Source organism: Macaca thibetana, chromosome 4, assembly GCF_024542745.1.
Source record: "Macaca thibetana thibetana isolate TM-01 chromosome 4, ASM2454274v1, whole genome shotgun sequence".
In the NCBI taxonomy this organism is placed as follows: domain Eukaryota; kingdom Metazoa; phylum Chordata; class Mammalia; order Primates; family Cercopithecidae; genus Macaca; species Macaca thibetana.
Genome location: NC_065581.1, coordinates 30,128,841 through 30,153,261, shown reverse-complemented (window position 1 = coordinate 30,153,261; position 24,421 = coordinate 30,128,841). Strand labels below are relative to the sequence as shown.

The 24,421-nt window shown below is 45.6% G+C and overlaps 1 protein-coding gene across 1 annotated transcript; it reads left to right on the top strand.

The window, feature by feature from the left end:
- Positions 1-666: 666 nt before the first annotated feature.
- Positions 667-18,824, top strand: TRIM31 (tripartite motif containing 31). Its single transcript, XM_050788834.1, is given in 12 exon segments — positions 667-673; positions 8,495-8,994; positions 9,631-9,710; positions 10,745-10,879; positions 10,881-10,974; positions 12,127-12,216; positions 13,188-13,317; positions 16,494-16,568; positions 17,569-17,641; positions 17,956-17,988; positions 17,990-18,040; positions 18,042-18,824. Coding segments are annotated over 12 exon segments (1,485 nt in total). The 3' UTR covers positions 18,259-18,824.
- Positions 18,825-24,421: the final 5,597 nt, after the last annotated feature.

The window sequence follows — 24,421 nt, the reverse complement described above, 5'->3', positions numbered from 1 at the left end:
CATTTGGTTAACTGATTTACTGCCTGGCTCTCAGTGGGTGGGGCTTCTGTCTACTTTATTCACTGTAATACGAGTGCCTAGAATTATGTCTGACACATAGTAATAAGTATCCATTGTAATGAACAAATAAATTATCCTTCTGGTTTCTTTTCTCGATTATATATGCTTTTGATTATTTCCTTATGTAACCATAATAGATTTGTTGCCCAACAGGCACAGCAAGTCAGTCAGCTGAAACCTGGTTGCAGCAGAGAAAGAGGTTTAATCGTAGGGCCACCAAATGAGGACATGGAAGGGAACTTCAAATCCATCTCCCCAAAGAATTTGGAGCTAGAGATTTTAAAGATTTTGGAGTGGACCAAAGTGATTGGCTGAAGAGTGCAGGGTGAAGTCATGGGACAGGGAGATGAAGAAGCTGTATTACCATGCTGAGAAAACAGTTCCTTTGTGGAGGTCTTAAACTAGTTGTCATCATCTGTTCTGCTGAAATTCAGGATCTGCTTAAGCAATTCTTTAAAAAAATTGTTTTTAATTTAATAATTTTGTTTTGTAGAGTTGGGATCTTGCTTTGTTGCCCAGGCTGGTCGTGAACTCCTGGCTTCAAGCAATCCTCCTGATTTGGCTGATTCTTATGTCAGAAATCCTACGTATAGCAACAACGGGGATATGACTGGTCAGTATCTAGTGTTACATAACTTTTGGTTTCAAGGCAGTGAGTCAAAGTGCAGCCTGATTAAGGCTTAATTATAACTATATTTCTGTCCAGAATGATTGTTAACCCTGTGAGGATGGCTTCACTTAGGGAAAATTTTTAGACATGAAATTGCTGGGCCAAAAGGTCTTAGGTGCATTTAAAAATGATTTTGGTATATATTGCCCACATACAGTCCAGAGGGGCTAAACTGGCTCACATTGCAGCTGCAGGATTGTGGAGTGCCTGCACTGAAGTTTGGAATAGAGGGAAGAGGAGATGAGCATACTCCATCCAGTAGGAGGTGGAAGGGTCGGGAGACCCCTCGTGAAGAGCTGGAAACTCTGATCTGGGGTTGGGGGGATGGAAGGTGGGCGCTGCAGTGATATGGGAGTTCATCTGTGTGTTCTTTTGCCAGGACCTCCATAACAAAGTACCACAGGCTCAGTGGCTCTAGCAGCGGCAATTTATTTTCTCAAAGTTCTGGAGGCTGAGAGTCCAAGATAAAGGTTGTTGCTTGTGAGGCCTCTCTCCTTGGCTTGCAGACGGCCGTCTACTCACTGCGTCCTCACAAGGTCTGTCCTCACGTGGAGCATCCCTGGCGCCTCTTGGTGTGTCCAAATCTCTTCTTATGAAGACACCAGTCAGATTAGACAAAGGCCCACTGTGATGGGCTTATTTTAACCCTAAGGACTTTGACTTTTTTCCTTCTCTTGCCCAAATTTCTACCTAAGTGGCCTGGGGAGTGATGCCCTACAAACAGTAGAGTCTCATCAGAGGGGTTTTATTTAACCCTATATAATGTGGCCTACTTTCCAAACTGGCTCTGGCGTAACATAACAAATAAGGAAAGAAATCAAAACATTTTAACCCCAAATATGTTTCCTTGCCATATCTTGAAATTGCCCTGCAAAGTCGTCTCTCGTGGGGGAAAAAATCTACATTCTATAGAGAATCCCCTTTTCTCTTTTTTCAGGTCCAGGAGATAATCAACTAAGAGTCTGGCACCCTTTTTGAGTCTAATAAAAACCATTTACAATCTATTCTCTCTGAAGCCTGCTACCTGAAGGCTTCCTCTGCACATTAACAACTTTGGGCCAGGCGCGGTGGCTCACGCCTGTAATCCCAGCACTTTGGGAGGCCAAGGTGGGCGGATCACGAGGTCAGGAGATAGAGACCATCTTGGCTAACGCGGTGAAACCCCGTCTCTACTAAAAATACAAAAAAGTTAGCAGAGCTCTGTGGCGGGCGCCTGTAGTCCCAGCTACTCGGGAGGCTGAGGCAGGAGAATGGTGTGAACCAGGGAGGCTGAGCGTGCAGTGAGCCGAGATTGCGCCACTGCACTCCAGCCTGGGCAACAAAGCAAGACTCTGCCTCAAAAATAAATAAATAAATAAATAAATAAATAAATAAATAAATAAATAAAAGTAATAAAACAACTTTGGTCTCGGCTGGGTGCAGTGGCTCATGTCTGTAATTCCAGCACTTTGGGAGGCCGAGGCAGACGGATTACCTGAGGCTAGGAGTTGGAGACCAGCTTGACCAACATGGAGAAATTCCATCTCTACTAAAAATACAAAAAAATTACCCGGGCAAGGTGGTGCATGCCTGTAATCCCAGCTACTCAGGAGGCTGAGGCAGGAGAATCGCTTGAACCCGGGAGGCAGAGGTTGCGGTGAACTGAGATCGGGCCATTGCTCTCCAACATGGGCAACAAGAGTGAGACTCCGTCTCAAAAAAAAAAAAAAAAAAAAGAAAGAAAAAGAAAAATAACTTTGGTCTCTTTGGGAGGTTGAGGTGGATGGATCACAAGGTCAGGAGTTCAAGACCAGGCTGGCCAATATGGTGAAACCCTGTCTCTACTAAAAAATACAAAAATTAGCCAGGCATGGTGGCACACCCCTGTAATCCCAGCTACTTGGGAGGCTGAGGCAGGAGAATCGCTTGAACCTGGGAGGCGGAGTTTGCAGTGAGCCAAGATCGCATCATTGCACTCCAGCCTGGGCAACCAAAGCAAAACTCTGTCTCGAAAAAAAAAAAAAAAAAAAAAGAAAGAAAGAAAAAGAAAGAAAGAAAGAAAGAAAGAAAGAAAGAAAGAAAGAAAGAAAGAAAGAAACGCCCTGTTTTTCCTACCTCCAGTTTCGAATTTCTATTTTTAACTAAATAAAATCTAGCTCTCTTGTCGGGAGACTGGTTATAGGGTATCTATCTCTGTGTAAGCTGTCCCTTGACTTCATTCCGACCCCACCGTCCCTGACTTATCTTGAAGCCTAAAAACCCTTTTGAAATCCCGTGTGCATTTTACTTTTCTTATAATATTCTTTCTAGTCACACTTCGAATGCACTTTAAGTCATTTGCCTTGAGGCTTTCGAAAAAGATAGTGCCCATTCACATTCCAACCAGCAACGTATGAAGTGTCCCATTTTTCCACATCCTCGTCAGCTCGGGACATTTTTGAAAAATTTTGCCAATCTGATGAGTACAAAGTTTATCTCATTTTTGTATTTGGATCTCATTATTTGTATTTTCCTGAGTAGTAGGGAAGGAGTTGAACTTTTTCTTAATTTTAGAATTTATTTTAAAATGCCTTTGAATTTCTATTTCTATTTCTATCCATTGTTCATTTTCTACAGTTTTCCTGTTTTAACTAAAATATTTTATTTTGGAAAAACTTAATATAGAAAATAATAGAAAATCATATAACAAGCACCTTATAACCACAACCTAGAATTAACATTTTGCTATGTTTGCCTCAGATTTTAGAAAATTAAATATTACAGATAAATTTGAGGTTCCCTCTGTCCATTTAGTTTTCTTCTTAGTTCCATTGCTCGCTCTCTCTCTCTCCCTCTCCTCCCAGAAGCAAATACTGCCATAAATTTAGTATGTATCCTTTCAGACCTTGTGTTTAAACTTCTATTACACATATGGAAACTGCAGACTATATGAAGTATTGTGTGTTTCTAAGTGTATGTAAATCATTGCATACTCATTACTGTTTTGAGACCTAACCAGAGAACTACATACAGATCACTGGTTTTCCCCCAGAGGTTTTGTCCCCCAGGGACATTTGGTCATGCTTGGAGACATTTTTGTTTGTCCCAACTGGGGGATGGGAGTGCTACTGGAATCTAGTGGTAGAGGCCAGGGATGCTGGTAAACATCCTACAGTGCACAGGAGCACCCCACACCAAAGAATTATCCAGCCCAAAATGTCAACAGTGCTGTAATTGAAAAACCCTGATATAGTATTTATTCAATATTTTGCTTTTATAAACAATACTATACTTAACACTGTTACATGCATCTCTGAGTGCACATGTGCAAAGTTTTCTCTAGAGGGGCAGAATCATACAGGGTGTAAGAAGGCTCTAGAGGCTACCTGGGTTCAAGTCCCCATTCCACTATTTACTTGCTGAATGACCTTTGGGACAAATTACTTAATCTCTCTTGACCTCCATTGACTTGTCTTCAAAATGGGAATAATAATACTTCCCTATATAAATGAGTTAATATGCAAAATGCTTGGGACTGTGCCTGGCACATGGTAAGCATTCAAGAAATTTTAATGTTTATTTACTGGTAGTCGTATTTTCATCATCATCATTATCATTACACAACCTTGAAATGAAAGTACACCGTTTAAATTCTACTAAATATTTTTAAATTACTGTAATTTATACTATCACCAGTAGGGTATAGGAGTACCTATTTCTCTATGTCCTTGGCTATATTTGATATTCCAGACTTAAGATATAAAATGATATCTTATTTTACTTTAATTGGCCTTTTCTTTTCTTTTTTTTTTTTTTTTTTTTAGAAAAGGTCTTCCTCTGTTACCCAAGCTGGAGTGCAGTAGGGCGGCTAAAGTGCAGTGGCATGATCACGGCTCACTGCAGACCCGGCATGATCATGGCTCACCCAATCCTCCTGCATCAGCCTTCCAAGTAGCTGGGACTGTGGGTGCGTGCCACCATGCCTGGCTAACTTTTGTATTTTTTGTAGAGACAGGGTTTCACCATGTTGTCCAGGTTGCTCTTGAACTCCTGCCCTCAAGAAATCTGCCTGCCTTGGCCTCACAAAGTGCTGGGATTATAGGCACGAGCCAATGAGCTCAGCGTGCATTTTAAAGATTGCTGTTTTCATATACTTATTGGTTAATTGGTTTTATTGCTTTGCAAATTTCCATTTCATTCTCTGTTCATTTTTTTGATTTACTATTTAATAAAAACATAATGTAAAAAGCATTAAAAAAAGAAAAAAACAATGTATTTATACAATTAAAAATTCACAAAATGTAATATATCATTCAAAGAAAAGCCTCTCTTCCACCTGTTCCCCGGCTAGTCAGTCCCTCTCCTTACAGACAATCATTGTTAGTTATTAGATTCTTATCCTTCCAGAAAGAACTTTTATGGATATTCAAGAAAATAAGTATATTTTTTCTACCCAAATGGTAGCATAGTACATGCATTTTTCTGCATTATTTTTTTCTTTCTTCACGTAACCACGTATCTTGGTCATATTTTCCATTTGTAAATGAAGAACTCCCTGATTCTTTTTTATTTCTATTCAATTATAAAGCTGGGCTATAATTTATTTAAACATTTCCATACTGATGTACATTTAGGTTGTTTTTTAATATTTTGCTAATGCAAACATTACCACAAAGTCCAAAATAAATTTATATGTGTGAGTATATCTGTAGACTAGTTTCCCAGAGGTGGAATTTCTGGGATAAAGGGAACGAGCATTTGTAGTTTTGAAACATATCACATTATTTTCCTCCATAGACATGCTACCAATTCACATTGGGCCAGAGATGTGAACCCTGAGGCCGGGGAAGCTTCTGTAGCTGGAATCCTGAGGCAGGGAGGCTTGTGTAACATGGTGGGGCTGTTTAGTCTGACAACTGAGCTGCCTCTGGCCTTCACTGGCCTCTGAAAAGGTGTCTCATCCCATTAGTTTTGGCTGGTCCCCTCCAGATCTGTGCACCTGCTGCTGCATGGCTCTGTGTCTACTTTCTTGTGTGTGATAGCTGTCTCATGTGCATTAGAGCTCTGCATCATTTCCTGTTCTATGGCTAATTTTTATAAACTCTATGCCTCAGAATTGGCTTGGAAGTCCTTTGGAACTAACACAGTACCAACTCTCTCAAGACCCTAGCCCTTGCAAATTGGAGACTTTGGTTTCAGACTACTGAGCCTACTAAGAGTTTAAGATTTCCATTCAAGGGCTGGGCACAGTGGCTCACGCCTATAATCTCAGCACTTCGGGAGGCTGAGGCAGGTGGGTCATCTGAGGTCAGGAGTTCAAGACTGGCCCGGCCAACGTGGTGAAACCCCGTCTCTATTAAAAATACAAAAAATTAGCTGGGTGTGGTGGTGGGTGCCTATAATCCCAGCTACTTGGGAGGCTGAGGCAGGAGAATCTCTTGAATCTGGATGTCAGAGGTTGTAGTGAACCGAGATCATGCCATTGCACTCCAGTGTGGGCAATAAGAGTGAAACTCTGTCTCAAAAAAAAAAAAGAAGAAAGAAAAAAATATATATGTGTGTGTATATATATGTATATATGTGTGTGTGTGTGTATATATATATATATATATTTTTTTATATATATATATATATATCCATTCAGTCCAGTGGATGGATAACCCGGGATAACAATAATAATTCTGAGACAGTAAAGCAGCTTTGAAACACTATAGATTCCCCCTTTTTATGTCTAAATTTCTTTCCTCATGAAGCCATCAGTACCTGTTTGGTGATAGTTGTTTGAAACTCTCCAGTGGTGTTCATATGAGTATTTTCATTCTCTCTGCTGGCTTGCCCAGCTTCATTGAAATACCAATGTTCTATTAAAATATTTGTTTATCATTTTTAAAGATTGCTATTTGTTTTCATTAATGCTGAAACAAGAAAGAATAAAGAAGACTTAATATGGAATAGGAAACCTGGAATTAAGTCTGAGATCTGTCAATTATTAGCTGGATGAGCTGGAACAATTAGTAGTGTCTCTAAACCAGGGGTTATCAATGTGTGAGCCCCCATCAGGAGCATCAGCATCTCCAGAGAATTTGCTTAAGATGTCAATCATCAGGCTCCACCAAGGACCTGTTGAAACAGAAAGTCTCTGCTGGAGTTCAGCAACTCTGAATTTTAACAACTTTTCCAAGTGATTCTGAAGAACACCGAGTTGCTTTGTTTGAGAAAGGATAAAGATAATTTCTCACAGGTGAGACTTCAATGAGGTAATATAAGCAAAATAAATCTATAAATCAGGGTCATAATGTCAAATGCCTTCAAGGGCCCAGGAGATGTGAGATAGCAGAGAGTGGTGGGGAACATAGCCTCCCTCTCTCTAAAGGCATCTACATTATTATTATTTTCTAAATCATCATGCCAGTCAAACGAAACCTGTCAAAAGTTAAATTATGCTTCTAGGGGCCAGCAGTTTAGGAGTGTAAGTAAAACAATTTACAGATGTTAGGCTGTTTTAATTTAACCCGAAAGCAAACAAACAGAAAGGTCTGGAGATATAACATTTCTGAAAGTCTTTGGTTTATGGCAGTTGCTATAAGGGGAGCCACGTAATTTATAGTCTGAACTGGACATTTCTGAAAGTGAAAGGAGGTGCTATTAATAATTACACCAGGACAAAGTGAAACCCAGGATGGTTCCAGGCAAAGCAGAGTGTATGATCACTCTGGTTATTATTACAAAATCATCCACAAGCCCTGTTTGACTAAGATTAAGATCAGATAAAAATTAATGGTGTACTTCTTGTTGGGGACAGACAGCTGATAATGGAGAGTGGGGAGGTGAGGGTGGAAGCTATACTAAGGGAAGGGGTAGGGAGGAAGTACCCTTTTTTTTTTAAGACAAGAGGCAAGGAGGGAAGGTTAGGGCATGAATGTACAGAAGGGAATGTATGTGACACTGGTTGATATATTCCTAGTCAGAACAAAAGCCATAGGAGAAGGCAAGTCAGGGATCAGAGAAGCACCAAGAAGGAAGAAGAAGCACATATAGACAGAATTGGCAAAGCAAAGAATGGGCATGGAGACACCAGCATCCTGGAGACGTACAGAGAAAAAATCAACAGAGGACAGACTACTGCAGATGCTGTGGGGAGGCAGAAGATCACCGGGGCAAGAGCAAAGTACAAAAACAAAGAACAACTTTTCAGAAAGGAAGTTCCTTGCCTCTCCTACTGAACTAGGGAGTGGTTGGTTGGCGCTGTGACTGGAAATTCCCCAAGGTAGGTGATGATAACCTCCATGTTTTCACAAAATTCTGTGAGGAACCAAAGTACCTGAGGTAGAGAATTGCCCTTCCCTTACTTTCCAGATGCTCCACCAATGCTTGAACTTTGCATACAAGATACTCAAAGCATTGCAGTGAACTGGCTGTGACCTTTCAGTAGGCATCACCACCCACCCCTCCACTCCCTACTCAGAGCTGATTGGGAAATCCCCTGTGAGTGGTGTTAGGTGCCCCGGTCATTCTGATCTTAGTCAACCACCATACAAACATACCTTTAGTCCAAAGTTCAGGACAACTTATCTCACTTTATAAGCAGCCTATTATACATTCAAAATATCCATTTGTTCTTAAGAGGTAGCAAGGTAGGACTGCCCATCTGTTTTCCTCTTTTTATAATATTTTCTAGATCCTAAATGTTACCATATTCTATCATTTCTTTTTTTTTTTCCTCCCTCTTCTTTTCCTCTCTCTCTGCTCTTCTAATTGGCAGAATCTCTGACCTCCATCTTCTCTGACTCCCTTCTCCCTTCCTAGAGACAGTATCCACATTGGACTCCGGGACTCCTACAGACTTGGCACAGCTTCCTACAGTCTTGAAACAGCCCTGCTGTTCTGTCACGGCCAGTGGGTAGTTTGTGAACAAACTGCAAGAGGAAGTGATCTGCCCCATCTGCCTGGACATTCTGCAGAAACCTGTCACCATCGACTGTGGGCACAATTTCTGCCTCAAATGCATCACTCAGAGTGGGGAAACATCATATGGATTTTTCAAATGTCCCCTCTGCAAAACTTCCGTAAGGAAGAACACAATCAGGCTCAACCGGCTGTTGGCGAATCTGGTGGAGAAAATCCAAGCTCTACAAGCCTCTGAGGTGCAGTCCAAAAGGAAAGAGCCTACATGCCCAAAGCACCAGGAGATGTTCTATTATTTCTGCAAGGATGATGGGAAGTTCCTCTGTTTTGTGTGTCGTGAATCCAAGGACCACAAATCCCATAATGTCAGCTTGATCGAAGAAGCTGCGCAGAATTATCAGGTAGGCATTTGAGGTTCCCCCATCAGCCCAGGAGTTCAGTGAGGCCCCGGAAACCGCTACCTTCCCACTGAGGGTTTGCACCTCATTGCCCCCCCCCTTTGGGCTTGAGTGGGCAGCTCGCAGTCAGGCACAGTGGGTTCAAAGAGCTGAGTCTGGGGAACTGCTGACTCTAAATCAAGGCACAATGGAGAATGGAAAGGATGTGAAAATTTGACTCAGAAGGTTTGGGCTCAAGTCCCGTCTTGTGAGTTTACTGTACAACCTGCAAGGAATCGCTTTACCTCTCTGAACCTCAGGTATCTCACCTTTCAAATGGCAAAAACAAAGCATCTCTCTTAAAGTTGTAGGTAAGACAGATGAAGGCAAGTTTGTAGGAGTTCTTTGATAATTCCAAAGCACCATCCATAGTCCTAGTTAGTCATCAATAACCATGTTCTGGTCACTTAGGTCACTCAGGCTCCAGATTTCTCCCTTCCCAGCAACCCCTTTCCCCACCAGCTTGAGAACGGCGAGTCCTTAATAATTACACAAGGACTCACCTGGAGAGTGTTACCCACTCTCCTAAGAGACCAGGAGGATTTAATGAGGCCCAGAAATCTCCAGGCACAGCCTGCCCAAACGGCCCTCTCTCCGCAGGGGCAGATCCAAGTCTTGCAGCAAAAGGAGGAGACAGTACAAGTGAAGGCACAAGGTGTACACAGCGTCCGGGTCTTCACATAAGAAAAACTCCATCCCACCATCTCTGGAAGCAGAAACATCTCTGCCAAAGCTCCTGGAATCCCCGATTACACTGACCCCTCAGAAAAAGATCCAGTGATAAAGAGTGGCGCAGAGCGGAACACAGCGCCAGAGGAACAGACTGGGACAGAGGGCCTGGCGTGGCGCGGCGAGTTGGGGCTTGTCCTCTCCTCTGCGCCTCAGCACATGACCCGCCAGGCGGCATCACCTCCCGCGTCGGCCTCATTATCACAGCGGGCTGACTGCTCAGTCTCCATCTGCAGACGAGGTGGGACACGGAAAACCCTTAGAATCCCAAGTACAGGTTTTTAAGGCCCAGTTGCGCCCTCAGCGGATTCCCCAATTAGAAAACGAAGACATTGGCCGGGCGCGGTGGCTCACGCCAGTAATCACAGCACTCTGGGAGGCTGAAGATCGCTTAAGCCCAGTAATTTGAGACCAGCCTGGGCAACATAGCGAGACTCCCGTCTAAAAACAAACAAACAGAAAAACTAGCAGGGCGTGGTAGCACAGGCCTGTCGTCCCAGCTACTAGAGAGACTGGGAGATGAAAGTATTGTTTGAGCCTGGTAGGTTGAGGCTGCAGTGAGCCGTGATCGTGCACTGCAGTCCAGCCTGAGTGACAGAGTGAGAGCCCTTCTCAAAAAAGAGAGAGAGAGAGAGAGAGAGGGAAAATGAAGACATTGTGACCCCACTTACCTATTTTCCTGTGTGTGTGAGAGAAATAAAATCTATATGAAAGATTATAAACTGAAAAGCCTTCTGGAAATGTATTAGACACTTCGTTGAAGGCGAGTAATAAACCATAAATTAATAATTTCGCTTAAAGCTGAGCACTTAGTAGGTGCTTTTAAATGTTTCTTCTCCTCTCCTTTCCTTTCTTCCAGGTCTGCCCTGGCACATTGCTCTGGTTGGGAATTCCATATAAACTTAATAAAATTAATGGCTGAATAAAGTGGGCTAGAAGGACCTTTGAGGCCATCCTTTCATCCTCTGCCTGTCCCTGTTTCTTAGGACCAGGTAGAACATGAGAAGCAAAGGATCCTTACAGAATTTGAACGCCTGCATCAAGTCCTAGAGGAGGAGAAGAATTCCCTGCTGTCACGGATTTACTGGCTGGGTTCTGAGGGAGCCGAAGCGGGGAAACACTGTAGCCTCCACTGAGCCACAGTCGAACTATCTCAAGAAGCTCATTGATTCCCTAAAGACCAAGCAGAACATGCCACCCAGGCAGCTGCTGGAGGTGAGTCCCTTGGGGGCAGAATTGCAGAGAGGTAGCAACCCATCCCTAGTCTCAGGTCAGAGCATGGACCACTGGCAGAATACCTGAGATTGCCCCACCATCCTACCTCCAGCCCAGTGCTGTCCAATAGCAATATGTGAGCCGCATGTATTAGAATGAAAATGTGAGCCACATATGTAATTCATAAATATAATTCTGGCCACATGTGTGATTTAGAAATGTAATTTCAGCCACATATGGAATTACAAATTTTTCTAGTTAGCCACATTAAAACGATAAAAGTGAAATTAATTTTAATAAAATATTTTAACTCAATATATCTGAAATATTATCCTTTCAGCCTGTAATGAATATTTTAAAAGTATTAATGAGACATTCACATTCCGGGTTTTTGGTGGTGTTTTTTTTTTTTTTTTTTTTTTTTTACACTGAGTCTTTGAAATTGTGTGTATGTTTTTCACTTTGGCACATCTCAATTCAGATGCTAAATTGTCGATTGTTAAAGTAAAATATAGTCCTACCAAACCAATAAAGTTGTGTTTAATGGAAAAAGTATTTTACACTTCTTCTATTTATTTTTTCTTTTTTGAGATGGAATCTCGCCCTCTTGCCCAGGCTGGAGTACAGTGTCATGATTTTGGCTCACTGCAACCTCTGTCTCCTAGGCTCAAGCTGGTCTCCTGCCTCAGTCTCCCGAGTAGCTGGGATTACAGGTCCTGGCTAATTTTTGTATTCTTACCAGACACGGGGTTTCACCATGTTGGCCAGGCTGGTCTCAAACTCCTGACCTCAGGTGATTTGCCCACCTCGGCCTCCCAAAGTGCTGGGATTACAGGCGTGAACCACCGTGCCCGGATTCTATTTTTAATTTAAATTTGAATTAGCCAGAATTCCCAATGTTCCACAGCCATGTGTGGTTGGTGGCTACCGTATTGGACAGTGCAGGTCCAGCTGGTGCTTAAAACAAGCTGAGGTGATCCCTCCTCAAGTCATCTCCTATTCTCCCACAGGTTCAAAAACCTATTTATTTATTTTAAGAAAGATCATGCAAAGCCATTCTAGCCTTTCTCCTGCCCTGGCTAGCAGTGCTCCCCTGTTCAGTCTCAGAGCCAAATTCATCTTCTAAATCTCACTCTTCTCTTCTTCACTCAGTTCTTCTTGAGGTTGAAATACTCTGCTTACTGGCAGAGCAGGTGCTTCTTGGAGAAGCCCTCCGTGGTGAGGAGAGGGGAGGAGGATGGGGTAAGAGAGACTTGGAGGGGTTCTCACTCTTCCTGCTCTGCCCCACATCCGGCAGGCTCTGAACCTCCTGCTTGGCTCCCGGGAATCGGCCAAGTGCTGAGGCTGTGCTGTTTCTCTTTCTCTTCTAGGATATCAAAGCGTCTTGTGCAGGTATGATGGGCCACCCCAAATATATTTTGCCTACTGATTCATCCACGTACAATTCTCAACACGTATCCAAATGCAGTCAACATTCCTCTCTCAGAAATACCCACCCACCTCTAACTTTGCATTCACACATTTAGGCTGCAGCCGGGGAAGGCCTATGCCAACCATATTAGCACATGGTTGGTTGTTAAAGAAATCAACTGTTTTCTCAGGCTTCCTGCTTCTTCAGTACAGATTCTATTATTTCCTGAATGCCCCCTTGCTCAAATGAATAGCTCCGGGGTCCCCTACTCTGTCTCCCTGACCCTGTTTTTTTCTCTCCTCTCTGTCTCCATCTCCCATCTTCATTTCCATATTCCTGCCCCATATCCCTGGCCCTGGCCTTCTGACTCCCAGCTCACTATCCCTTAACTCTCAGGTTTTTGTTTGTTTGTTTGTTTTGTTTTTTAGATGGAGCTTTGCTCTTGTTGCTCAGGCTGGAGTGCAGTGGCACAATCTCAGCTCACTACAACCTTCGTCTCCCAGGTTCAAGTGATTCTCCTGCCTCAGCCTCCCAAGTAGCTGAGACTACAGGTGCTTGCCACCAAGCCTGGCTAATTTTGGTATTTTTAGTAGAGACCGGGTTTCACCATGTTGGTCAGGCTAGTCTCAAACTCCTGACCTCAGGTGATCCACCCCCTTGGCCTCCCAAAGTGCTGGGATTACAGGCGTGAGCCACCGCTCTCGGTCCTACCCCCAAGTTTTCATCCCCTCATTTTCTCAACCCCTAGTCTCAGATCCTCCTTCTCCCACACCTCAGCCCCTGATCTCACCACCCCGCTCAGCCACATCTTCCTAGGAGTGAAGAGTTTCAGTTTCTCAAACCAACCCCTGTTCCTCTGGAGCTGGAGAGAAAACTCAGTGAAGCAAAATCAAGACATGACTCCATCACAGGGAGAATGAAAAAATTCAAAGGTAAGGAAAAGGCTGCATTTTCTCTAGTCACCTACTTCTAGGAGATTCTCTCCCTGCTCATTCCACTGAAATGGAACTATGACTCGTACATGCCAACAATTCCTGGGCCCTTCTAGCGCCAGGCTCCTGGCTGAGCACTTTCCATGCATCAGTATACCTCCTCCCAGGCATTTCTTACATTCTGTCTTTGTGATATGTTACTTATCTGCTTCCCTGACTCCTGCGAGAGCCATAAAAAGGGGCTGGACCTATTCCCCAGGTGGACACCTGGCCTGGAGCAGTGGCTGTTGGGAAGTCGGTGCTAAGTTGTCTGGTGGACCAGAGATGGCCTCAGGCAGGGACTGTCATCTCTGGCTTCTCCTTCTCTGGTACACGCTGATGTCTCCTCATGACTATAGAAGAAGAGAAAATAAATTCAAAATCAGTGACATTTTGGGGAGATCCCTCTTCCAGCCTTACAGGGAAACAAATCAGCAGAACAGTAGTGGAGGACTTGGGTTTTAAATGTTCGGACAGGTATTTTTCATAGACCTGTCTGTGTTTGCAACTAGGAAGAAGGGTTGGTATTTGTAAGGACTGCCTTTACTGTGAAGACTGTTTCGGTCTAAGGTGGGCATAAAGACAGCTAGATGGAATCTTCTGAAATTATCACCTGGAGTTCCACACCCTCTTCCCCCACCCTCTTCCCCCACCCCAGCCCCCCATACACCCCAGCCCCCAATACACAAACACTTCCACACCCCACCCCCCATACACAAACACTTCCCCTTGGGACTATGGAAAAGGAGGACCAGGGCAATGCCCCAAGATCCCCACCCATTCAGTCAGGAATCTCCACTCAGAAGACATAAACAGGAAAGCATGTTTTGTTTTGCTCTTAGTTTTGTTGTCTGAGTTTTTCTTTTGTCCAGTAACTGCTCTGTTTTATCCATCTCCTCCCATCCCACTGGGCATGATCTCAGTCGATCCAGCACCTTTATTTATTTATTTACTTATTTATTTATTTAGAGATGGAGTTTTGCTCTTATTGCCCAGGCTAGAGTGCAGTGGCGCAGTCTCGGCACACTGCAACCTCCGCCTTCTGGTTTCAAGCGATTCTCCTGCCTCAGCCTTCCAAGTCGCTAGGATTACAGGCTCCTGCCACCACATCTAGCTAGTTTTTTTTTTTGTATTTTTAGTAGAGATGGGGTTTCACCATGTTGGTCAGGCTGGTCTCGAACTGCTGACCTTGTGATCCACACGCCTCAGCCTCCCAAAGTGCTGGGATTACAGGCGTGAGCCACCATGCCCGGCCTGATCCAGCACCTTTATAGGCTCTTCAGGTCGAGAATAGTTTGGTTCTAGTTTGGAATTTCTTTTTTTTTTTTTTTTTTTTGAGATGGAGTCTCATGCTGTTGCCCAGGCTGGAGTGCAGTGGCACGATCTCGGCTCACTGCAAGCTCCGCCTCCCGGGTTCCCGCCATTCTCCTGCCTCAGCCTCCTGAGTAGCTGGGACTACAGGCGCCCGCCACCGCGCCCGGCTAATTTTTTGTATTTTTAGTAGAGACGGGGTTTCACTGTGGTCTCGATCTCCTGACCTTGTGATCCGCCCGCCTCGGCCTCCCAAAGTGCTGGGATTACAGGCTTGAGCCACCGCGCCCAGCCTCTAGTTTGGAATTTCAATAAAGGAGCCCAGCCCTTTCCACTTCATCAGGTTTGGAGTTGGCAAGACTGGTGTGGTCTGCTCTGTATTTCCTTTTTCTCTTCCTCTTTCACATACATAAACTCACACACACACAGTCCTCCAACTCCCACCTGGCCCTATTTCCTTCTTTTTTTTTTCTCTTTATTTTATTTTTACCCCAAAGAAGAAGGCACAATGGCCACTTGACCCCATTAAAGCCCAGGAAATACAGGAGGTGCTGGGGTCCACACATAGGTCCAATCTCCACAGTTCTTATTGTGAGGGTTGGTTCTCCCTGCTCGGGGTGACTGGGTCTGGAACGCATACATGGAGAAGGGTGTGGCTGGGCCCTGAAGCGGCTAACGGCCTTTGTAGGTGAAGTGATCCCAGGCAGTGTTTCCTGTGCTCTAGGTTTGCAGACCCCTCCTAAGAGGGCCCCAGAGTCTCCCCTGAGCAGTCCCCATGACTGGGCTGGTGGCTCTCAGGGAAGCTGCCCATGCTTGTCCCACTACCTAGCCCCAGGCTGTCTTGTGCTGTCTTGGGGCTGCAGGACACTGGGGGAAGGGTGCTGGGCCAGACGCAGCTCCCCATCTAGAGGTTCTACCCTACAGCTCTTCACTCAGTCCAACATCCCTACAGGAAATCTAGGCCAGGAATGGGCCATTGTCCCCAACTTCTGGGCTCATCCTCTACCTGCAAAAGGAGTCTCTTATGCCCTGCTCCTATTTCCGGCAGGGGTGAACCGGGATATGAAGGCACTCGGCCTCTCTTTGCAGGAGCTCTGTCTTCATTCCCCCTCTCAAGCCCTTGTTCATAGGGAAGAGGGCAGGACTGCCATCCAGGCTTTAGGATAGTGGGGCCTCCCTCTTACACCACCTGGCTCCTGGGGGTTGGCCCCACAGTAGGCCTTCTGAAGCTGAAGGGTGAAGCCTCAAGGCTCTCTTTGTCCTGAGCACCTACCTTTGTCAGGCAGTGAGAAAGGGGCCAGCTCTGCACTGTCCAGTTTGGTAGCTGCTAGCCACAGGTGCCAACAGGCGCTTGAAATGTAGCTAGTCCACATTCAAACATGCTATATGTGAAGAATCATTAATTTCACAAGATTGATTGTAAAAAGAGACTGTAAAAGACAGCAATAATTTTTATAATACATGTTGAAATAACATTATTTTGAGAATATTGAGTTAAATAAAATATATAATTAAAGTTAATTTTACTAGTTTCTTTGTACTTTTTAAATGTGACTACTAGAAAATTTAAAAATATATAAGTGACTCACATTTGTGACTCAGATTACATTCATACTGGACAGTGCTGGGCTAGGCAACCACCATAGGAAAGCAGAAAGGGCATCTCTTAAGGGTTTCATACCTTCCTGGTCCAATAAGAATATGAGAGACAAATGCAGCTTCCACTTCTCCCAGGCATTTCAAATCAGTGCCTTGCTGTGTGATACTGAGCTCTTTGCTCAACCCCTCTGGACTCTCACCATTTCATCCCATTCTTTATTCCCCAGACCACCTCCAGGCTGATAGGAAAAAAGATGAAAGCAGATTCTTCAAAAGCGTTAATAATAATGACATGAAGGGCTGTAAGTGAGAAACGATGGTTGGTTGCTCCTGCCATTTGGGGAAAGTGAGAAAAGGGGAAGAATTGTGTCTCTATGATTAGATGAAGGCCAGATAGAAGTGAATGCCCATTCCTCAGCCAATTGAGAGAACAGGCATATGGTTGTTTTGTTATTTTAAACTAAGGTAACTCACAAAACAGTGACTAATCCCAAACTTTGAAGTATTCAGAAGTAATAGAAAATTACAAATGTATTTCTTCACTCATAGAGACAGGGAGGAAAAAGTGGGACAAGAAGGAGGCAGCTCCACCTCTGTAGTATTCGCTGCCCTTACAGGGCACCAGGTTTCTGGGCAAACTCCTCTGGGTGTGAGGTCAGGACAGCTCAGGGGATGGAGACCCACTGTAATAACAGCTTGTGCTAAAGTCATTAGAGATGGTTCTGCCACCTAAGATAATAACAGTAGAAGTACTGTTTCTTAAAGGACCACTATATGCACATCTAATATTTCAAAACCCCACAACTATCCTCCAAGGTAGGTGTTACTATCTGCAACTTACAGTGAGGTCCATGCAGCTTCCGGGAGGGGAGGTAAGTTATCCAGGTCATATGATTATTAAGTGAAAGAGAGAGAATTAGAACTCCTTTCTCCAAAGCCAGAAACTACACAACGTATGCCAAAGCCAGAGAGCAGGATTTAGGGATCCTATTTCACCAGCATTTCTCCATGAAAGGAGCTACCGGTGTTTAGAAAGGCCGTCTTTGTGATGCTCCATGACTTTTGCTCTGTTAAATGCTTAGCATCCCAGGCCCCAGAAAGCCCTATAAGCCAGTAGAGAACCTCCTTCTTGTTGTCACTGAGACAACCTGAAAGGTTTCCACACTTCCCCCTGGGTGGGGAATAGGCCCCACTGAGAACCATTGACTGTTCGGATGGATGATGGCAGGGTGTTTGTTTTTGTTTTTAGTTTGCAGCTTCTGGTTATCAAGACCAAATTGGTTTTCTCTCCCCAATTCCTAGGGGGCTTGTTACAGAAAAATAATCATAAAATGAACAAAACCTCAGAGCCCAGGTCATCTTCTCCAGGTAAGAGTCCTGTCTCTGAATACCAAGGGACCTCCAAGTCTACAGGTGGTCAAAATGCTGTATCCACCCAATTCTACCAAATGGAATAAATAAATAAATGAATGAATTCATTTATTCCATTTCCTCAGTTCCTCCCTAAATTACACCTCTGCCAGGAAACAGTGGGTGCCCCGACTTGTTCGGGTGTACTTTCTTGAGTTTCACCTCCATCTCTCCTGCTGCATGTAGAGCTCAGCTGTGCTGTCTGGGAATGGAGGATTGCTGCTGAGATGCTCCCATTGACCTCTTTTCTCCTTTCCTTCTCCCGCAAAGGCCCAGAACAACTACATCAGGGCCACCAAATCGCCACTGCTCAGCCATCCCACTCCCTGTTTCGGGCCTCCTCTGCTGGGAAAGTCACTCTTCCAGTGTCTCCTGGCCTCTTATGCTGAGATTTCTGGTCAAGGAGCCAGCTCTCAGGACACAAAGACAGTTGGCGCTGCGCTGTCCGAGGAGCTCCATGCGGCACTGAGTGAGTGACTGACAGCGATCCGGGCTTGTTTTCCTTCAAGTCAAACCAGCTCAGAGAACACGGGGAGCGGTGGTGCTACACGGACTTCGGAGCATAAGAGTAGCGCTGAATGAGTAACTGAGAGCGACCAGGGTTCTTGACTTAGTGGAATTGGGTCGAAGGAGTGGAGAAGGGGAGGGCTCGGGCTACTGAGAGTGGAGATGGGGGTGGGGGTGGTGGTGAAGAGCTGGAGAAGGAACGGACAAGTTCTTGAGGAAAAGGAGGGGAAAACACAATCTCCAGCCATCCCGCCCCACGCTTGACTTCTTATCACTTTGGCTGTGGTGCCGCCTAGTGGAAAAAGGAAGTCCCTGCAGCAGTCCCCGCACTCTTTAAGCAGCTGTTTACCGAGGGCACCAGTTCAGCCAGCAGTGAAGTCCAGAGATGAGCAAGGCCAGCCTGGGTCACAGTCCGTCAAACCCCATAAGCCCGCCCACTCTCGCTCTTCCTTACATTCCCACATCCCCCTTCTCTCCCAACCCCTCATATCAGCAAGGGAAATTAATTAATGCGATTTGATAAATCAGTAGACAGAATGAGCCCCCATTCTGAAATATTTAGCAGACTGGAACCACCACGCAAGCCTCTGTAATGGGTGGATGGAGACACTTCTAGCTTTAAATAAACTGTGACTGAACGTAGAATCCTGGTAAAAGAGTGTGTGTGTGTGGCAGGGGATGACTACTCCTCCTTTTATATTCCAACACTTCACTCATCCCTGTGTTTGAGGAACTCCACTTTAGAAAATTACTGGCGCTCAGAAAGTCTGAGCCTCGACATCTCTTATACTAGACTCAATTCTTGTTTTAGACAGGGGAATTAGGGGCCACGGGAAATGGGCAAAGAAGAGATGGTCTCATCTTCGGGTGTTGATGAAAGGAATCGGGCACATTCCTCAGCCCCGGGCTCAACACAAACAAGCCCAGTACAAACACATCCCATCCCACCACATATCTCCATATATCTCTCAAACTTCCTGAGCCCAGTACAAACACAACCCATCCCACCACATATCTCCATATATCTCTCAAACTTCCTGGGCCCAGTACAAACACCACCTGGAAAGTCTCCGATAAGGAGACAGCCGTTCGAAGTTTTACTGAAAGCGCGGGAACCAAAAGAATTCCTTTGTTCCCCTGTAACTTTCGGGCTATAAAAAAGCAAGCACTCGCATTGTTCGGGGCCCTCTTGTATGCTGTGGAATGGAGGGACCACGTTCGAACTTGTAGTAAAGATCCTTGCCGCTTGGCTTTGACTCTGGACTCTGGTGGTCTTCTTTGGGGAACAAACGGTCTGGGCATAACATTGGAACGATCTCACCACCACCACCAATGGGGAACTTCTCTCTGCGCCCACAGAACAACACATTGTGAAATTCAGGGATTAACTTTGAGGAGGAGGACGCGGGGCCGGGCCTAAGACTTCTCTGGGGACCACAAAGGCAGTGACTGGGAAGAGAAAGCCTCTCTGACTTCATGGAGCGGGGCGCGGGTGTCAGAGGAAGGTGGAGGGTTTGGACATCTTGACCCGGGGTTGGCCACCTCTTTCTCCTCATCTTCACACAGCCCCTGTGACACTGGACGCAGCCTCGGCCCACCCGGACCTCATCCTTTCCCAGGATCTAAAGATAGTGACTCTGGATCTCGCATCCCAGGGCAGTTCGAAGAAGCCGGGAGACCACCGACTCTTCTACCGGTTCCGCTGCGTGCTGGGCTCGCTGGGCCTTTACTACGGCCGCGGCGCCTGGGGGGCGGGGCTCCAAGGGCCCGGGGGCGGGGCCTGCGTGCTGGACGTGGCCTTGAAGCTGGTTCCTAGGCGGGGCTTCCTGGAGGTGGAGCCCTTGACCGGCTTCCGGGCTCCGAGTGCCCGGCGCTCACTGAGAGCGGTTACCGGGAGGATCTCACGGTCTTTCCGAATAAAGTGGGTGTCCACATGGATTACGAGGGCAGAGAAGTAGTCTTCTACGACGCCACCTCTAGCCCCCACATCTACTCTTTCCATGCCTCCTTCCCGGGGCAGATCTCCTTTTTCCAGCTTGTTTTCCGGCACCCTGGGTCCCTAGAGTTGTTCTTTGCCTTCCTCTGCATCTCCTCCTCACTTGCTTCTCGCTGCCACCAGCCCACTTTGGGATGTGCTGCAGCTGGAAGGGTTGAAGCTAGGCTTCCAGCAGCCCCATGGGAAGGTTACACCTTTCCGGCTTCCTCCTGATCCAGTGCTGATTTCTCTGACCCTGCTTTAAATACTCCATTTTTCAGTTCCTCTCTCCTTACAATATGCCTGGGTCGAAAAGAAAGGCTCAAATACACTAAAAGGCTATACACTAGGCTGTTCATTGCAGCACAGTTGGTGACAGGATAAGACTGGAAACGTTGAAAAAGCTGCCACGTGCAAGCATCCAGCTGCTTCCTGGTTAAGACAGACGTAGGGGACTGGACCACTGACCCCGGCTTGTCCCCCTGGCTCCTCCTCCATCTTACCTCCTGCAGCCCCTGTGGCCCTGCACAGGGCTTTGACCCATCTGAACCTCATCCTGAAAACCGACATACGCAAAACTTTTCTGGTTCTCCATAGTACTCAGAAACCAAAATGAATCAGGGCCAGATGTATCCTCCTCTCAAACCCACATCACCACCCGCAACAAAAGTCTTGATCATTCCTAGTTTCGCCATGTGAGGGACTGAAGTTAAACCCAGAGAAGGACTGCTCCGGTTTCCTGAGTGAGCCCAAAAAAGTAAAAGGGCGAGGAGGTTGGAAACACAGAGAAGAAATTACCTCTGGACAGTAAAACCCACGATTTGCGCCGTTGTTTGGGATGATTGTGGATTCCTTCCTCTTCCTCCCTTTAGCCCGGCTGGGGACTGGGGAGGCGGATGGGACAAGGAGTCTCTAGGCTTTTCCAGCCGCCTCGCTCCAGTAGGGAGAAGGCGGTGTTGCAGGAGGCGTGGGGAGTCGCCCGCCCGACCACCCTGCTGCCCGGCTGGCGGCTGCGCAGCGGGAGGGCGGGCCCAGGTGTCGGGGCGGGAACGAGCCAACGCCCGGAGCGCGGATTCCAGGGGCGCGCAGTCAGCCCTGGCCAGGCTCCCCCAGCCAGTTCCCCCAGTCGCCCGCGAGGCGCCGCCGATTACATAAACAGCCTTCACCTCCCTGCGGAGGGGACAACCAAGGGCTGGGGACACGCAGGTCGAGACCCGAAAGCAACGCCCCTCCGGACTTTCATTCAGAATCAGCCAGGACCGCCCAAATTCCCTATTTACAATTCTCACAGCCCTCGTCATGGTCATGGACTTCGCGCCTTTTGCCTTGTTTCTTTTCATTGTATACAGATTTAACTTCCTTACTACAAAGGGAGATCTTTCCCAAGTGTCTTAAGTTGATTTTATGCTTCCTGGCTCTACCAACCCCTGACACTTAGCACAGACCCTAGAACGGGGTACTTGATTAATAAATATTTACTAAATTAAAACCATGCCCTAATTTCTCTTTTCCCGCAAAAGACTGATGTCTTGGAAATCCCACTCAATTTTCGTGGACCAGCTCCACCTCACCTCCTCCAGGAAGCCTTCCCCATGCAGCGTTCCTGGTTCTTTCTGTTGGAAAAGTGTGCACATTCCCAAAGCCACTACAGCCATCTCCCTGCAGCACTTCCTGCAAGTTGACTGTGAGGTCCTGGAGAACAGAAGTAGCATCTCACTCACTTTCATTCCACTCCCCCACCTTCCTTGAGCAGTACAGGGCCTGGTTCCTAAAGGAATGTAAATGAAGGAAGGGTTCAACATAAATGAAAGAATACTTTGTAGCAAGGTTTAAATTTGGGGAGGTCTTCCAACCTGGATCTTAACCTTGAACTATGACCACAGTCTTCTCAGCCATGAGGGATAGGGGTCGCCTCTTTAGGAGCCTCTCAGAAGCTCATTTACTGAAAGAGTGTTCTGGCCATTCATTCAATGTTATGACTGGGAAGTCAAGTGAATACTGAACCCTGGCCAAGGGCCTAGATTTCCATTCCTCAGTCCAAAGTGTTTTCTGCCTCTTCACACAGTTATGATACTACTAACACCATGTTTACAATGTTGAACAGTTAACTAAATGGATTCAGATACATTATTCCATTTGCTTCTCACCAGTGCTTGAATTAGGTATCATTACATTCCCATATTTCAAATATGGTATGAATGTTCAAACTCACGTCTTTTAACCCAAAGCATATGCAAAGTTGTCTTGAAAAGATACAATTTCATAAAATAGATGATAAAATGGTTATAACAAATAATAACTTTCCATGGTATTTCCCTGCAAGACAGACGGACCCACACACACACACACACACTTATCTGCTATATTAGTTTCCTAGGGCTTCCATAACACATCACCATAGACTGCGTGGCTTGAAACAATGGACACATTCTCTTACAGTTCTGGAAGCAAAAATTCTGAAATCAAGGTGTCAGCAGAGCCATGCTCTCTCCAAAGAGTCTAGGAAAGAATGCTTCATTGCCTCTTCTAGTTCCTGGTGTTTGCTGGCAATCTGTGGCATTCTTTGGCTTGTAGATGCCTCACTCCAATCTCTGACCGCATTTTCACATGGCCGTCTCCCATGTGTCTGTGTCAAAATTTCCCTCTTCTTATAATGGCCCACCATAATCCAATATGATCTCATTTAAACTTGATGAATAGACCCCTCCCCCCCGCCTTTTTTTTTTTTTTTTTTTTTTTTTTTTGAGACAAGGTCTGGCTCTATCACCCAGGCTGGAATGCAGTGGCATGATCTTGGCTTACTGCAACCTCCGCCTCACTGGCTCAAGTGATCTTCCTGCATCAGCCTCCCAAGTAACTGGGACTACAGGCACACAGCACCATGCCTGGCTAATTTTTGTATTTTTTTGTAGAGACGGGGTTTTGCCATGTTGGTCAGGCTGGTCTCAAACTCTTGAGCTCAAGCGATCTGCCCACCTTGGTCTCCCAAAGTGCTGGGATTACAGGGGTGAGCCACCTCATCTGGCCAAGACCCTATTTTTGAATCAAGTCACATACATAGGTACCTGGGGCTAGGACTTCAATATGTCTTTGGCAGACACAATTCAACCTACAACTCCATAATCTGTCACCCACAGGAAAGTGAGGACATAAAAAAGAAACAATGCTATTGGAAAAGAGAGCCAAGGGCAACACTTGTGGGAGGCTAAGATGAGGAGAAGGGAAAATAGATAGTGGATATATTCTCCAGGGAGGGTCAAATTTGAGTATCTGACTTGGAAAACTGAAGAAAAGAGAAAAATGGTTTTCAAAAGCTAAAAGAGGAAAAAGCATGGTAGGAGTGGAGAAGTCATTAGGAGGGTGGAAGAGTTGCTCCCTAGGGAGGGAGAGTAAGAGCCACTCCACTCCTAGGGAAATCCAGTGAAAACTGGGGCAAGTGTCAAGAGGTGGAGACCCACAGAACTGAGCCTTTTCCCCACCAGAGTGGCCCCCTTGTGGAGGCAGGAGTCTGCGAGCTCCCAAAGCATATTCCCACAGAAACTTTGGGGTCATGAAGTCATCTTGTCCCCCTTCCCAGACCTGTTCCTGCTGCCTGTTTTCGAGTCATTGTTGCTACCAACCCCCACCCAGTCACCCAACCTAGGTGTTATCCTCAACTCTTTCTCTTCCTCATTCTCACAGTCCTTGAGGCCCCAACCTCCTTGATGTTAGCGCCTACCACAGGACTCCACCCACCTTCCTCCTAGCACTGTCTAGATCAGCCCTCACCTGGATTATGACAGTTGCCTTTCTCATCTCCCTGCCTCCAGACTTATTCTGCCCAATCCATCTTCCATTACCCAGGCCAAAGTCTATGTTTTTCTAAAATTTTATTTTGAAAATCTTCTGACAGAAGAGTTCAATGAATTTTACAGTGACCATCCAAATACCACCACCTAGATTTTATCATTAGCATTTTACTATATTTGCTTTATCAAATATGTTTCCATTGATCCATTCCTTCATCCTTCTATTCATCTTATAATTTTTTGTATTTTAAAGTAAGCTGCAGATATTCAAATGATTTCTAAAAATATAATCTGGTCATGTTAGAACTTGTTGGACTTTCAGTAATGCCCCCCTTCTCTAAAGGATAAAGCTTGAACTCCACATTGGCATGCCTTCAGCCTAACCCCTGCCCCGACCTGCTTCCCATTTTTCACTCTAAAAAGCTCAAATTGCCTAAAATTCCCCACTCACCACGCTGTTTACATCTCCCTGATC